General features: G+C 47.2%; 1 protein-coding gene across 16 annotated transcripts in view; it reads right to left on the minus strand.

Annotated features, from left to right (window-relative positions):
- DEPDC5 (DEP domain containing 5, GATOR1 subcomplex subunit) overlaps positions 1 to 17498 on the minus strand; it is a 115957-nt gene that overhangs the window by 16374 nt on the left and 82085 nt on the right. For 15 of the 16 annotated variants that reach the window (XR_011541771.1, XR_011541770.1, XM_070626892.1 and 12 more), the window contains 5 exons: positions 10659 to 10813; positions 8164 to 8241; positions 7515 to 7647; positions 5755 to 5863; positions 4272 to 4496 (listed from right to left, as the gene is read on the minus strand). Coding sequence is in view for 14 of the 16 variants with exons in the window: in XM_070626892.1 (XP_070482993.1) it covers positions 4272 to 4496; positions 5755 to 5863; positions 7515 to 7647; positions 8164 to 8241; positions 10659 to 10813 (700 nt within the window). In the remaining 2 variants the exon portion in view is untranslated. Of the gene's footprint in view, positions 1 to 4271; positions 4497 to 5754; positions 5864 to 7514; positions 7648 to 8020; positions 8242 to 10658; positions 10814 to 17498 lie in introns of those variants that run through there. The other variant, XM_070626901.1, reaches the window with a different exon arrangement.

The following is a 17498-nucleotide window of genomic DNA, read 5'->3' on the forward strand; positions in this document are numbered from 1 at the left end:
GCTCTGTCTGAACACCTTACATTCAGTCAACTAAGTGAAGATGTCAAGTCAGTAGATGAATGAGTGTCAAACTGGAGGACATGGTCCGGGGATAGAGACAGATTTGGGATGACCAGGTCCAGGGGTAATGAAGGCCAGCAGACTGGATAAGATGCCGTGGGAAATAGAGATGAGGGTCCAGGCAGAGGCCTAGGTGCAGCAATGTTGAAAGATCAGGAAGCTGAGGAGAAACTAGCAAAGGAGACTGATAAAAGAGGAGAGCTGTGGGGTCCCAAGAGCCATGGAGAAGAAGCATTCAAAGAAGGAGTCAGGGGTTATCTGACAAATGCTGCCAATAGGGCAAGAGGACCTGGACTGAGGATCACCCACCAGACTGAGCTCTTGGAGGTCCGCGGGAATCTTGGGAAGAGCTGTTCCAGTGCAGCAGAGGGACAGAAACCCGATTTGAACTTTTTTGCTTTGGTTTGGTTTTGCTTTGCTTTTGCCAACAGGAGAGGGTGTGTGCCTGCAGACAGATGGGATGCTTTAGTAGAGAAGAGAGTTCAGAGAGAGGAGACAACTGTTGGAGTACTATCCCAAGAACTGCGGGGGTGGAGTCTTGTGCACAAGTGGAGACACTGGCCTTGGGTGGAGCAGGGGTGGCTTATCCACGGTGGGGACAGACATGGCTATGGCAAGGGCAGATGGCAGGCGGGAGTCTGGAGTTGACTTAGGATTGCTTCAGTTTGCTCAGTGACACAGGACACTGAGGGTGGGGAAGGGGAGCAGGGGTTAGAGGTTTGATGGCTCTGAGCTGTGAAATGAGGGAAACGAAGCTGTGAAATGAGGTGGATGGGGAGACTGGAAAGATGGCAAGATCAATTGGTGGTAGTTCTGGGTGGGAGTGGAGTTGCTGGAGTCGGGCCTGGAGGGAGCATGCTAGGCCCCATGGCGCAGCGGTTGAGTTTGCACGTTCCACTTCAGCGGCCTGGGGTTTGCTGGTTCAGATTCCAGGTGTGGGCATGGCACGAATTGGCATGCCATGCTGTGGCATGTGTCTCTCATATAAAGTAGAGGAGGATGCCCATGGATGTTAGCTCAGAGCCAGTCTTCCTCAGCAAAAAGAGGAGGATTGGCAGTGGACGTTAGCTCAGGGCTAATCTTCCTCAAAAAAAAAAAATTAAAAAAAAAAAAAATAGAAAGACCAAGGGGTTGGCAGAGAAGGGAACAAAAGCCACACTCAGAGAGCTGCAGTTTTGTAGCAAGGAACTGGGACCTGAGCGTCCTTCATCACTCAGGGCAACCACAGCCCCTGGACCTGGGCCATCACGCAAATCATCTAAAGTCCTGACAGGCTCTGCCTTTTATCTTCCTGAGGCGCAGTATGGTACCATTAGAGCTCAGGCTCCATGGTCAGGCAGTCCCGAGAAGAAACTCCAGTTCTAGCCCTTAGGAGACGCAGAGCCTTGGGCAGATAACTTTACCTCTCTGAGCCTCAAACAAACCATAGTATCTATCACAGGACTGCGATGAAGATTAAATGAGATATTTTCTGCCTGGTACAGTGCCCAACAGAAATGTTCTAGAAATCACCAGCCTTAATGTTGTCACCACTGCAGCACATCAGGTGGGGCTAAAGCAACCACAAATGCCCCCCTGAAAGCACAAGAGCCCAGGGCCAGGGCAGAGAAGAACTCTTCCTTCTACCATCCCAGCTCCATCTCGAACCATTCGTTCTACCCTCAAGCTCTGAAAACGCCCGCTTTCTCAACCTGACAGCTGCTTAGGGAAGTTACAGATTAGCTTCAAGGCCTCTCAGGTTTTGCTGAGCTTTCTGATTTTGGCTCCCTATTGGAATGCTTCGATTCCCTCTAAAGCAGTGGTTCTCATTTGGGGTCAATTTTGCACTCCCCTGGGACATCTGGCAAGGTTGGGAGATGTTCTGTCACACTGGGTAGTGGTGGGGATGCTTCTGGCACTAGTGGGTAGAGGTCCGTTATGCTGCTGGGCATGCTACAATCCACAGGACAGTCCCCCACAACAGAGAATGATGTGATCCAAAATATCCGTAGTGCCAAGGTTGAGAAATACTGCTCTAAGGTTTTAGAGCTCCACGGGAGAAGATCCACATTAGAATAAGCCCTTTTATTGAACATTTTTAAGAAAAGGAAGTTCTTGGGGCTGGCCCCGTGGCCGAGTGGTTAAGTTCGCGCGCTCCGCTGCAGGCGGCCCAGTGTTTCGTCGGTTTGAATCCTGGGCGCGGACATGGCACTGCTCGTCAGACCACGCTGAGGCAGCGTCCCACATGCCACAACTAGAGGAACCCACAACGAAGAATACACAACTATGTACCGGGGGGCTTTGGGGAGAAAAAGGAAAAAATAAAATCTTTAAAAAAAAAAGAAAAAAAAAAAAGAAAAGGAAGTTCTTAAAAGGGCCAAAGTCTAACAGATTTGTTTTGCAAAATATTTTTCTAAAACATGTTAGTACACTTGCTGCCATCAGGTACCCCTAATTCTCTGCCTCTAACCTGGGGTGTCACTAAGTGACTTGTAACCGAACTTGTAAAAACGCAGTAAGAGCAAACAGCTCTATGTTCTAGTTCAAGGGACTCTCCTGACAAGCAGGTGGCACTTGGATTTGTGGTATTTATGTGGGTTCTTCGGAAATCTTTTTTGCTTTCTTCAGCCCCCAGGTAAAAAGGGTTACCACACATGATCCAATATTTATTTAAAGTAACTTGCTGTGTCTTTGTCTCAGACAGTAACCTTGAAGAGAGCAGGATGCTGACTTTTCTTTCAACTCTCTCTTCAGACTTATCTCCTTGCTCCCTGGAGACGATAAAAATCCTTAACTTTTATTTGTAAGGAAAAAGCAAGTTTTAAAACCTGGCTACCAAAAATAAGCTCAATTTAGGGGGAAAAATCGCGCAAAACTTAGTTTCTCGAGAAGCTTCTCATATGTGAACCAGCACTATAAATGAATAACGCTGTACTTACGAGTTCTTGAGCTTGTTATATCTGTAATAGGTTTTCCTGACTCCACCTTCGGTGTTGGACTATTGGCTTTGCTTCCCACTGGCATCAGGGTACCTGCCCTTTTATTTGCTGCTGTTATGGGCTGCTAGGCCTTTCTGTGGCATAACCCACACAAGATGGCTGCTTGCTCTTTCAGGTGCCCAAAGGCCTTTGGTGTTAAGCCCTGGTGGTGCTCCCGGAGGTTTAGGTTGCTGAAAGTGAGCATCCCCAGATAACAGGGAGTAGTATGTGGCCTCTTTGTACCAAAAGACTTCAAGGAGGTGGAGAGTCAGAAATGCAGCACAAGGGAGAAGGGAAAGTCATGACTGCCTGTGGGAAAGGAGGAGGAGCAGCTCTTCAGCGGCCCTCTCTACGCCCCTTCACTTCTCACACACGGCAGAAGGCAGGCTGGGCTGAGTGTGTAAGGAAAGGCCAAAGCCACACCAAGATCCAAGTGAACCTGAGGATCTGGAAATGTTTCCACTCTACCAGCCAGGTAAGAATTCCAATTAGCTGGGCAATTCTAGGCTAACTAAGTGGAAGATGGAATTTCACTGGAATTTGGTCTGTGTTAACATTTGCTTCCTTCCTTCCAGAGAGTTTTTAGGATCTCTCCAACCTGCCTTGGAGATAAATCTCATGATGTCTTGCCTAGAGCATGCATTTTCTAAAGATGCTCACATCTCAAACCAGCTTGAGAGTAGAGACTTTGAGAATAGGGGTCCCGTTTCCTACCAGAGGTCACCACCATTCAATAAGCAGGTGTCCACCCCATCTTAGGGCTGCAGGAACCAAGGAAAGGAGGGAAGAACATCCCTCACTGTGGTAAGCACATTGGGGAGGAAGGGCAGAAGGAAGATTCATGCTCAGCATGAGGGTCTGGAATGGAGGACCTTTGAGGTCCATTCCCCTTGAGATCCTAGGATGCTGTAGTCCTAAGGCAGGCCTCTGGCAGACTGGCCAGCAGTGAGGAGCAGCCGTATTGTGAGAGCCTCTTGGGAAGAGTGGCCACACTGTCTATTCTCTCCTATCTGTGCAGGTTTAGCACCGTGCCCTGATTTGAGAGCTGCTGAACACAGCCAGTTGGTTGATGATCTCAACCCACTCAGCCAGCACAGGCTAGTGCAGGAGCCCACAGTGCCAACAGAGCCCCCAGTGTGACAGCCACGGCAGCTCTGATCCTGGTTCACGTGGCATCATTCCCTTGGCTGCCTGCCACTCTCCCGCAGCCACCCGCCAGCGCATCCCCAGGCCCCATCTGGGTCGGGCATCTACCTAAAAGCGCAGCTGCCTGGCTCCGTCCTCCAAAGCTGCGGCTGAAGGAGCTATGCCTGCTTGCATAGGAGGCTGGCCGGCTGGGCAGCCAGGGCAGGAGGAAGGCAGGAATCTCGGAGTGCAAGAGCTCTTCAGCCACAAAGGCCACCTCAAACCACTTGCGCTGGAAGCTGGCGAAGTCATCCACCGCCGTCGTGTGCCAGGTGGTGGGCTGCTGCATGGCCACTGGGAAAAGCAGAGGGGAGAAAAGCAAGCCCTCAGCACAAATGCTTATTTTCATTCATGCTACAACCTCAATGAACCCTGAAAACAAGCTAAGTAAAAGAAGCCAGATGCAAAAGGCCACATATTGTATGATGCTACTTAAATGAAGCGTCCAGAATAGGCCAATCTTTACAGACAGAAAGCAGATTGCTGGTGGCCAGGGGATAGGAGACAGGAGGAGTTCTGGAGTGACTGCTAACAGGTATGGGGTTTCCTTTCAGGGTGATGAGAATAGTGGGGAACTCGGTAGAGGTGGTGGTTGCACAACACTGTGAATATACTGCCTGCCACTGAATTGTTCACTCAAAAATGGTTAATTCTATGTTATGTGAACTTTACTTCAATTAAAAAAAATATTTTATGCTCAGTTTCAGACCTTTAATTTCAGAGCATATAATGGTAACTGGGTTTTCTTTTCAACTTGAAGGTAAATAGGTATCTACCCGTCAAACTTAGAATTTAAGAGAAGACGTAGAAATGGACACACTAGCGGCTACAAGGAAAAAAACCCTGCAGAGATCCACTTCAGACATGTCCTGGGATAAGAGCACAGTGTGTGCTTCATCTGAGGTATTCTTTAACCGGAGGCTGAGGAGCCCTTTGTGTGTAGAATGGGAGTCACTTCCAGCCAAGGTCCCCATGTGCTCTGTGTGGACTGGAGATGCTGGTCTGAACCGTGGGTGCCTCCAGAGCTACACGAGCAGCTCCGACCATGCTGGAAATTGCTCCCCTTTGGGGGATTACTTTTTCTCATTACAAAAAATAATACTTAAAATATATCTTGGGAAACTGCTAGGACTTGATAGTCTTCCTGGGGGAAGAAATGGAGTCTGAAGGCCCAGCAAGTAAAAAGTGCGGTAAGTTACAGATCAGAGCCCATCGTGTTACACTCAGAATCACCTTGCACCAGGTAGGGGGCACCATCATCAAATACAGCTCCCAAAATGATCATGGGAACTTCCTCACGCCAGGTCCCTTGGCCTCTTTTAGGTTTTATCTTCCATCCACACCATTCTCACCAAGAATATACTGTAGCTTTATGAAACCCTTGTCACTGGGTATGCTTAAATTAAGTACAAATGCTCAAGGAAGTTGACAGATCCGTCAACCTAGCATACAAAGTCACACAAGGAGCTCAAGAAGCACTGTCATGTGAAAGAGCAAGTCACCAAGAAAAACACCTGCCCCTGTGGGCAACAGCATTCGCCTCATCTCTGACCTCGATCGGGCTCTCTGTCCATTACTATCTTGTAGAAATAGAAGCCATAAATGAAGGTCCGCCAGACTTCACCAGATGCGTGCGTGATGAGCTGCTCTTCCAGCATTTTCTAGAAGGAGAGACACAGAAACACTGAAATTCCACAGAGGGACATCTTAGCTGTGCAGCCCTCAGTTATGCACTGGACTCAAGGGAATGACAGGAGCACTGAGCCCTACCCTCCACTCCCACCAGCCAGAACAAGTGCACTACATGAAATGTTGTGCCTAGTGTAAATTAAGTTAGAAAGTACGAACGCGTATTAGAATATCATCAACTATTTCAAACATACAGAAAACTATAAAGGAAATTCAGATGTACTACTATCCAACTTCAACAAATTAAACATTTTGATATACTGACTTTGGACCTTTTGTTTAAAAGAAAGTCTCAGGGGCCGGCCCCATGGCATAGTGGTTAAGTTCAGCATGCTCCACTTCAGCAGCCAGGGTTCACAGGTTCAGATCACAGGCACAGACCTACACCACTCGTCAGCCATGCTGTGGTGGCAACCCACATATAAAGTGGAGGAAGACTGGCAACAGATGTTAGCTCAGGGCTAATCTTCCCCAGCAAAAAAAACGAAACAACAAACCCTATGTCCCTCCCATGTCCCATTCTTCTTCCTCTCTCTTCAGAAATAAATGGTATTAACATTATTCTTGTGCATGCTTTTACTAATTTATACATAGACACTTACTGATAAAAAATATGAGGTATTTTCATGGGATTTAAAATTTTAAATACAGGATGTAATACTATAATCACTTTGTAAATTGGATATTCACTCAATATTGTGCTGCTGTCATTTATCCCTGTTGATAAGTGTACCTCCAGCTCCTTCATTTTAACTGCTGCTGTAGCATTCCACTGTATGAACAATGAGATACTATTCTGAAGGGGATGGGAGCCTAATCAACGAAGGCTGTGCAAAACAGCCCATCAAAACCGTCAAGGGTCTTCCGAGGATCTCATGCTAATTCAAATCAGTTACTGATTTCAGTGATAACAACCTAGCTGGTCACCAAATGGTACTGATTTCCAGTGGGGGCCTCTGTGTGGACAGGATGGTCTGAACTGCCTAGCCAACTCGACCTTTCCCATTCCTCTCCTCTTGAGTTTAATTCCAGTTCTGAACAGTGTAATTAAGTTCATCAAGTGTTGCTAAGTGCCTACCATATGCCAAGCAATGTGCTGGGCACTTGTTATACAGCAATGGACAGTAATAGGTGGCCCTGCCCTGAAGGAACCTAGTTGAGGTGGGAGAGAAGTGAGATACAGACAGAATCTTCACTGTTGTGCTAAGTGCTCTGAGAAAGTACAGGGCGCCAGAAAGTCCCTGAGGCACAGCCTTGAATGCAGCCTCCGGTCCAGAATGAACAGGAGTTGAGCAGGGGAAAACAGGGGCTTGAGGTCAAAGCGAGGGCATTCCCTGGGCATCTTTCACAGAGATTCCTCCAAGGTTCAAAAGTACAGATTATGTCCACAACACTTCAGTTCAGATGATAAATTCTGCCAGATTTTAAAGTCAAGATATAGTGTCTTTCAAAGCAAAACCCGCTCTTTCATGTATTCCAGACGGGCCTCACACTTATTAAAAACAGATCCACACCCCAACCTGCAGATCTCGTTAATGGAAAGGGCAGCTGCTTCAGAGACAGGCTCCGATGTCATGCGGGCCTGGGCAAATGGTTCAGTGGGCCCTGCCCTTGCTGTCTCACCTGCATGATGTCAATGGCCATCGCCTGCGTCTGGACCCCCTCCACATTGTTCACCAGCCAGTGCACCACCTCTGCACTTATGAAGCAGCACGGCGAGAGGCCCTTCTGTTCAGAGAGCAGCTGGACTCCTGTCCTGAGTTCCAACGCAGCGGGCAGGGAGCAGGGCAGGTGTGTGCATGGTGGCAACAAGCAGAAAGAGCAGATGAAAAAGAAGGGACTCCCACTAAAGCATTTAATATCTGAAGTGAGGATCCCCACAGCACAGTTTCTCTACACTATTCCCAGAGCCAGAGAAATCTCTATGATAGGACAAAAGAAAGTGTTACAGGGGAAATAGGAGAAGGGGAAGAAAAAAGGATCTGACATATAGAGAGAGTACTTACATGTCAGGCATTATGCTACGTAATTTATATAATTATTTCATTTAATCCTTATATCAACCCTGTGACTTAACCACTATTATCCCATTCTACAAACAAGGTAATAGAGGCTCAGAGAGGTCAAGTAACTTGCCCAAGGTCTCACAGCCGGTGAGCAGTAGAGTCAGGGATGAATCCACCAAACCATACTGCCTGAGCTAGCCCCAGCCCTGGCTCAGGCCTGCAGCATCCTCCCACACGTGCACTTGTGCACACGATGAGCTACTTACGAGGGGTGCTTCATGGCTTCCAGGATCTCCGTGAGGGTGGAGGATGATGTCAAGGAGCTTACTGCCAGCTGCTGAGAGCTGGAACACAGAGAGTCCGGTCAGCAAAGCTAGGGGGCACACACATGGTTGATGGCATGAATCTTAGAACACTCTCTTCTTCTCACAGAGCCGGAGACCAGGATGACACTGACACTGAAGGTGTTCAAGCAAATTCTGGACAGTTATATCCCGGGGATATGTCATAGGGGGTTTCCTACTTCCAGAGTGTATATGTTTAAAAAAAAGAAAAGAATTCAACACGTTTTTGTGCCCAAACATGCTTACCTTCAATAAGCATCTCCCCTTTTAATAAACTGTATCAGGCCCAACCACTTCCAAAAAATCTCCCTGGACTACTACAGTTTTGTCCCAGAGGCCCTTCACACATCACCTCACTTAATCTCACCAGAGAGCACTAGGTAACGTGGTAAGAGCACAGGAGACTGAATCCTGGCATCATTGCTTACCAGCTCTAGGGCTTCTAGACTGTCCTCATCTGAAAAACAGGGTTGACACTATTCCTGTCTTTTGGTGGTGTTGTGGGGTTAGTGTATGTAAATACCAAGCATAGGACTGATACTCACAAAGTCCAAAATGGTAAACGATACTAAGCACAATAACAATAACATCAACTCTTTGAAACTCAGAGAGGTTAAAGGAGCTGGTGAAGGTCAAAGAGCTAGGAAGCATCAGGGCCCAGATTTGAATCCAGGTCTGCCTGAGCCCAGAGCCCAGATTTCTCCAATACCCACTGCCCAAGTTCTTCCTCAAGGGTATGATGGCCCCTCAGACATGCTTAATACTCAGCAACCGAGCCCAGATCACTGGGCATGGGACACATACGGCCACCCTCCATGCCAAATCTGGGGCTTATCCAGAAGCACCTCAAGCTCCTTAAAACCTCTCCCTTTCGGCAGTCCTGGACTCCTCTTCCCAACTATCTGGAGGGTCTAGGGCCCACCGGAGCATTTCAGAATCTCAGGATTAAAAAAAAGCCTTTAAAAACCCTTGAAGTGAGGGGGCTGGCCTGGTGGCATAGTGGTTAAGTTCATACATTCCGCTTTGGCAGTCCAGAGTCTGTGGGTTCGGATCCCAGGCACTGACCCAGCACTGCTTGTCAAGCCACGCTGTGGCAGCATCCCACATAAAACAGAGGAGGATTGGCACAGATGTTAGCTCAGGGCCAATCTTCCTCACAAAAAAAACAAAAAAACCCTTTAAGTGAACTTCCTTCTAATGCCTGAGTCCCTCTACAAGAGCCTGGACGAAACGCTGGCCGATCCGTGTGAACATCTTCAATGGCAGAGAACCTAGCTCCTCTAATACAGCCCATTTCCCTGCAGCAGTACCAATTGCTAGTACGTTCTATCATGAAATGCAATCTGTTCTCTGTAATTTTCGGTCATTGGTCCAGATTCATGTCATTTTTGTTCTTCTCATCTCCAATCTAAACATCTCCAGTTCTTCTTTTCTCCCAAAAGCAAAAGAAAACCTGCTGCCCTGGCCTTATAAGCACTGAGGAAGCAGAGAAGTGCACTCCCTTCCTATGCAGGCAGCCGCTCTAATCTCCTCCATGGCCAGAGCTAAAGTCAGCCAGGCTTGATGGGGATATATGTGTGGGGAGACAGGAGAGACGAGAGAAGCCCAGGCCTGGTGCCTCTGAACTGATCGTCATCTCTACTGGCCAGAGTGAAGAAGCTGCAGTGCAGGAGACACAGGTAAAACCAGCACAGAATGTACGACACAAAGGAAACTGAGTGACTGCTGACAGGGGCCAGCCAGGCGAGCTGCCCAGAGGATCTTCTGCTCTCAGACGAAGGGCTGTAAAAATCAAGATTCTCAGCCATTTGGCTGAGGACCGCTCAGTCAGTACAGTGAGGCAACAAGAACAGACTGAGCAGAATTATTCTGAAGCTAACACACCTGGGGAAGGAAATGAAAAAGAAGTTTCTCAGATTTGACAACAGCATTAAAAGCTGGGGCACTTCCTCAAGCAAATGAGGTCCAAACAGCTTCTTCTTCCTCTGGATATTCAGGAATAGGAAAAGAATGGCCATGTTTGGCCACAGTTAGCAATTCATTCACTTTTCGTTCATGTCCTCAAGTGGCACATACTGACTGCACGCTATCACGTGCAAGGCATAACGCCACAGGTGCCACACCAGACAGGATGAACTCATTCTGAGCCCCCCTCCCAAAGCCCACTCCTGCACAATGCCTGACGCTTTTCCATGTCTCTGTGGGAACCTCTTAGCTAGTCTGTGAGGAAGGCAGGGCACAGATCATTAGCCCTATTGAACCGGTGCTGGTAGGACTGTCCGGCCTGGGCTCTCAGATATAACTCACGGCAGAGTCAGAATGTGGGCCTGGGACTCTGGACTCCCAGCCTCCGCAGCCTCTGAGGTTAGACCATCCCAACCACCCAGGAGCACGAGTTCAGCCGTTCTGAATCTCACCTGTTGTCACTGAGGTTTGCAGAGGGGAAGCCCTGTTCCCCTGAGTTCTGGGAGTTCCCAAAAGTCTGGCTGTTGCCTCTGTCCACGGATTGGCCTGTGCTTACCCCCAAACTGGTGCTGTCCAACACCGGGGCAGCCGTCTGGTCCACAGACACCTGTAGGAGATTTATAAATTAATAATACCCCTCCCAAAAATTTTTTGAAGGCTATTTAAATACACACGCCTTTCCATTCTTCTCTCATTCCCAGTCCCCACTGGTCCCTGCTGGAACAGCTAAAGGAGTCTAGGGACCATACTCAGTCTCCTGGGCACTGCCTTCTATTAGAGCAATGGGAATTCCTATGCTCCAAACCAAGGCCGACAGGAGGCCATCGTCCACAGTAAATCCCCAGGACCAAAGAAGTGGCTCCAGCACCTGACTCTAACCACGAGACTTACACTAAAGAAAAATCCCCATAGGAAGATTTACTCAAAATCATTCCTTATGAGACCAGGAAGAAGAAGAAAGGTAGCACAATTAGACACAAACGGGTGAATACGGCAGCAGGCACCCTCCATTTACTACCACTCACCCTTTCCCCCCCAATCCTCCTTTCCTGGGTCTGTCAGTGGTAGAGTCAGTCTTCCAACCGCCCAGGTTCAAACCTAAGGGGCATCTGATAGCTCCCTTCTCCAGCTTCACCTCTAAAGAGAGAGGCCTCGTCCTCTGGCCTCTTCCTGTGACTCACAGGCATCTCCAAGTCACACCCTTTCCACCACCTTCGCTCAGGTCTCTGCTTCCTCCCACCAGGGAGGGCTGTAACAGTCTCCTAACTGACTCTCCTACCTGCAGCCTCTCCCCAAAAACCCCACTTGTGAGCCACTTCCATTTTCATGTTCCTAAACAACATTTCCAATCCCTTCACTCTGTCATTCTGAAATCTTTCAAGTCTTCCCACAAGCTACCAACTCACAGAGAACTGAGGGTCCTGCACAACACAGCCCTGACCTGTGAGCCTGCCACACTGCCCACCATGCACCCATGCATGCGTCTCCAGCCAAATCCAACCTTGCATGTCTAACCCTGTCCATGTGTTCCCCCACCCTGGGATGCCCTTCCCCACAGCCACAGGCTAAAAACTCATCATCCTTGAAGGGCGATTTCAAGTGCCGCTCCCTTAGTAACAAATGTTTCCTGAGTCACTCTGCCCCAGCCCCCAAATGGAAACCATCTTTCTCTCTGCTTTGGACCTCTACGACCCTCTCCTGGTAGCTGCCGGGTTTTGCTTCGTGTCATGGTGTTTTATCTGTCTCATTCTCTTTTAATCCTGGAGCAGGATTATGACCTGCTCACCTGGAAGGTTTGCACCCCACAGCAAATATATGGACAGAATAGCAAGCCTTGCAGAGTACTTCTGGAAAAATATGACTCCTAGTCCCACTTACATGGGGTTCTTGAGTACCTCCAGAAGGGAGCCTTATATTACCAGGTATTTTGTTAGATGATGTAAAACTCACTCCTTCTAAAATAGGACGTCTCAACCTTGACACTGTTGTCATTTGGGGACAGACAAGGCTTTGTTGTGGGAGGCTGTCCTGTGCATTGTAGGATGTTGAGTAGCATCCCTGACTTCTATCCACTAGATGCCAATAACACTCGTTTGTCTCCCCCCTGCTCGGCTGTGACAAATAAAAATGTCTCCAGACATAAGCAAATGTCACTTGGGAGACAAAATTGCTCCCAGTTCTGAAAGAACCATTTTGCTCTCCCACACCAGGCTCAATAATTTGCAAAAAAGGACCACACAGACTTTGCTGACACCATAAACACACAGAGAAACACAGCAAGTGGCAGCTTGCAATTACCACCCACCCCTAACCAGCAAGATTTACGAACAAGTACTACACCATAAATTAAATTAGAAGAAGCTAATTGAGAAGGACTAGTCCCAGCTCTTACGCACATAAGAGTAGCTCTTATGTGCTGCTTTCTAGACTCCTGTAGTGGGGTTATCTCTCATCTACCGCATTCTGAGAATTGCCCCACCAGCCTAAACTGCGGGATGTTACCAGAAATCTACATGATTCGTGCAGTTTTATTTTAGTAGGGATGTGGTTAAGGAGTTAGTCTTTAAATCAGAAATTGGCAAACATTTTCTGTAAAGGACCAGACAGTAAATATTTTAGGCTTTGTGAGCTATACGGCCTGTCACAACTACTCAACTGCATGAATAAGCACAAAAGCAGCCACAGACACTGTAAACAAATGGGCACGGATCTGTTCCAATAAAGCTTTATTTACAACAGCAGATGGTGGGCCAGATTTGCCCCAGTTTCCTGACCCCTGTTCTATATCACACAATGTCCATCTTTCAAGAAGCTACACAGAAAGGCATTTTGCTCAGATCTCAACACCAAGAAAAGTTATGCTTCTCCCAAACAACTGGTTCATCTTATCTTATGACCACTCTGAGTCCTGGAACAGATGTTTCCAACATTTCTTTGGCTGCCAGGAAGTTCAGAGCTGAATTTAGCACCCAACTCTAGCTACTTTATAAGACTTCATATTATGTCCTATCTTAATTTTTCTTTTCCTGAATTTCCCCATCTAGTCACATTTTTACTCTGGAGGTTACACTTATTTCTATAATCCGCTGGAATTAACTTTTTGGAATAAGATCAGTGATGAACAAAGACAAAGAAGGCTAGACGGACAGAATGGCAGTCGTCTCACAGAGGCCTGGAAAGAGCCAAGTGGAGGGAGATGCTTGGTCTAGGATGCATTTCATTTTAAGAACCTCATCCAAAATCTTCCTTACAGAAGGATTCCATTTAACCTACGTAGATACTCCCCCTTCCAAGAGCTGCAGTTTAATCTCCCCTTCTCTTTTGAGTAGGCTACATTTAGTGACTTGCTTCCAAAGAATAGAGTATAGAAAGGGAAAAATACTAACTTCATAGGGAAGACAGCTGGCAAATACTATATCACCAAGTGATGAAGGTTCATGTCACCAGTGATGTTGTGTGGATCCCATGTACCCCCTGACATGAAGTGATGAGAAGCACACTTCATCTCTCAGGTATTCTTTTCAAAAACCCATAACTCCATTCTAACCATAAGAAGAACATCAGACCAAGCCAGATTCAGAGACATTCTACAGGATGTCTAGCAGGGACTCCTAACAACAGTCAAGGTCATAAAAAACAAGGAAAGACTGAGAAACTGTCACGGACCAGAGGAGACCAGGGAGACATGACAACTAAATGCAATGTGGTGCTCTGGATTGGATCCTGGAACAGAAAGAGGACATTAATAGAAAAACTGGTGAAATCCAAATAAAGTTTGGCATTTAATTAATTAAATGAACAAACCCTCATCAGCAACGCCAATCCCCAGGTGTCTCCCACTCTCGCACTCACCCAAAGCTGTGGGAGAAGATGAGGGAGAGAGCGCTGCCAGGGATGCCTCTGAGATTAGCACCAACCACACTAGGCATCCCCAAGGGCCCTCCAACATATGTGAGTGTCAGAGCCCCACTCTCTCTTGCAGGACGACAATCAGCAACCAGATCTGCCAGCCCTGCTCTCCAACCGTGCCTTGAGGCTGGTAGAGATAAAACACTACTTTGTCTGACCTGGAGACAAAGTGGGCTAAGCAGTGCTCCTGATTTCAGTGTCACCTAGCTCCTTCATGGCACTTAGAGGCATCATAAAGGGACCATGACAGAATCCCATATACCTTCTAGAGCTGGAAAGCTTGGGAATAATACTGGCAAGGAAGAAATATGATCCCAATTCAAACCCCCCCACCACCCCCTGCCCATGAAGCTTACCATCCAGGGTGGGGGAGGGGAAAACACACATTAAATGAATAATGTCCATAAGGTGTTGTATCATCCCTGGATCTCGCACGGCACTTGGCACACCTCTACACCCAGCAGGTGCTCAGGATCTGCGATCTTAATTAAACTGAATTTTCTCACAGGTAAAGCCTCCCTCCTCCATGTCCATCCTAAGCCCTTATTCTGAATGGCTATTTATATTTTTATATGTCACATCACTCCAAAAAAGATGAAGCTACCAATTAATAGACATATAATAAGATAAAATAAACAGAAGAAAATCCAGTAGACAAGGGTAGAAAAAGTATGAGAAAATAGAGAAAACAAAGGTAAGAAGAGTGAAATTCCAGAGTCTAAATAAGGACTTTAATGATATATATATATATTTTTTTTTTTGAGGAAGATTAGCCCTGAGCTAACATCTGCCAATCCTCCTCTTTTTGCTGAGGAAGTCTGGCCCTGAGCTAACATCCGTGCCCATCTTCCTCTACTTTATATGTGGGACGCCAAGCAGTGCCACGTCGGCACCCGGGATCTGAACCAGCAAACCGCCAGCTGCCAAAGTGGAACCGCTGTGTGACCAGGCCAGCCCCTAACAATAACATTTTAAATGCTTAGAGCTGTGCCATGCAATACAGTAGCTACTAGCTACATGTCACTATTTAAACATAAATTAATTAAAATAAAATGTAAAATTCAGTTCCTCAGTCCTATTAGCTACTTTTCAAATGCTCAGTAGCCAGAGGTGACTAGTGGATACAGAACATTTCCATCACGGCAGAAAATTCTACGGGGCAACACTGTTCTAGAGCAAAGATTGCAAACAAAAAATGTCTATAGGGGCTGTAGAAATATACTAGCCTGCGTATTAACAAAAAAAAAAGGAAAGGCCACAGGCTGCACCATGGCCATGGGACTACTGCTAGGCAGGAACCCAGGCCCAGTGTTTAGCTTATTTTACAAGACAAGACAGAAACTTGGATTTTTGTATGAAATCTGATTTTTAAATATTTCCAACCAATTCAAAAATTTTAAAAACTTAGCAAGGCCAAACATGTTTTCAGGAGCTGGGAAGGGATGGAACGTCTGTCAGGTGAACTGACGTGCTCCTTGCAGAAGTCTTGCATGTGGAGGGTTTAGTTAGGGCACAGGTTGATTAGCATGTCTCTGGGGTCCTCTAGAGGGACTGAGCCCCTGGGAATATGGGGCTTTTGTTGATTCACATCTCCAAAGAGAGAAAACAAATAAAAGGGCAAAAAGTCCATTTTCCGTCATATCGCCTCTGACTGCCACGGAAACTCCCTCCATGTTCCAGGAACTCACTGAAAACTACAGCCCTAACAGCTGCGGCCCCAAAGTGCACTCTGCAGAACGCTGTGGGTCTGTGGTGGCACCTCTGGGGCCATCACAGGGTGAACTGCCTGGGGCTGGGAGCCTTCTCCCCACCTGCCCCCAAATACTTAAGCCAGAACGGTTCCAAGTTTGCTATAAATTATCACTGGGAAAAACAGGATCCACTTTTTAAATAAACTTCTTTCTGTCTGTCTCCCTCACCAGTATCTCCAAGGCAGTATTTACTCAGCATCACCTAAGTGTCAGGCTAGGTGCTAAAGAACCAACAGTGAGCAAACAGACATGGCAGCTGCCCTCTTGAAGCTTACAGTCTCGTGGGGAAAACGGACACGAACTGAATCACAGTCATACAAACACAAAAGTAGAACCATGAGAAGTGATGAAAGGAGAGGCACTGGAACTATGCAAATCGATGACATGGGATTTGACTAGATGAGCAGGAATTAACCAGGCACAATCAGAGGGAACAGTGTGTGTCAAGGCACGGCAGCAGGAAACCTGGTGCCTACAGAGGTCTGGAAAAAGGCCCTTGTGGATGCAGTACAAGAGTGAGGAAGAGGATGGCAAAAGATGAAACTGGAAAGAGAGGCAGGGCCTCAATCATGTGGGGCCCTTCAGGTCATCATAAGGAGTTTGGTCTTTATCCTAAAGGACAGAAAACCATGTGTTATGGACTGAATGTGCCTCCCCACCCCAATTCTTATGTTGAAGTCTTAACTCCAAGAGTGATGGTATTTGGAGGTGGGGCCTTTGGGAGATAGTTAGGTTTAGATGAGCTCATGAGGGTAAAGCCCCCATGATGGGATTAGTGCCCTTGTATGAAGAGGAGGAGAGACCAGAGCTCTCTTTCTCTGTCGTGTCAGGACACAGTGAGAATACGGGCAGCTGAAAGCCAGGAAGAGAGCCCTTACCAGGAATCGACTGTGTGTGGCACCTTGATCTTGGACTTCTCAGCCTCCAGAACCATGAGAAGTAAATGTGGTGTTTAAGCCACCCCACCTATGGCATTTTGTTCTAACAGCCCGAGCTAATACACCACAGAAAGGTTTAATCAGATTTTCATTTCAAAAGATAAACCCTAGATGCAGGCTGGGGAAACAGACTGGAGAGGGCAACGATGGAAGCAGGGAGACCACGCCAGAGGCTACTGCATGATCAAGGTGAGGAACGGCTGCTTGGACTGTGGGGTGTGGCGGTGATTACGAAAGTGAGTGAGAGAAGCAGATGACTGTAGACACATTTACCACACAAATCCAAGGAAACATGCAGGGCTGAGCTGCTGAGAGCCAAGGTTTCTTGTGAGAGTAACTGCTGAGGGGTCAGGGGGAGGGAAGAGACCCTAACACTGGCTCAGGCCTCAGGTGGCAGGAGCCTGTCTCCCTGACCTGAATGTTCCTTCAGGCTCCAAACTGCAGACAAAAGATAAGGTGAGGCTGACTTCTGAGGAAAATCCCATTTCCAAGTGTTTCTCATGCTCTTCAAATTCTTACGTAGGTTTGTGATGATAAAAATCGATTTCCAGAGAGCAAGATACAGAGAGGAAAACTGTGTAACTCTGTTCAGGTTATCAGACAGATAGTGACACATTCATTATCATTAGAATGATGAATGACATAAAGAACCATTTTCCAAGACTGGTGCACAGCCCTGTTACCTGGAACCCTC

Source organism: Equus przewalskii, chromosome 7 (assembly GCF_037783145.1).
Source record: "Equus przewalskii isolate Varuska chromosome 7, EquPr2, whole genome shotgun sequence".
NCBI lineage: Eukaryota > Metazoa > Chordata > Mammalia > Perissodactyla > Equidae > Equus > Equus przewalskii.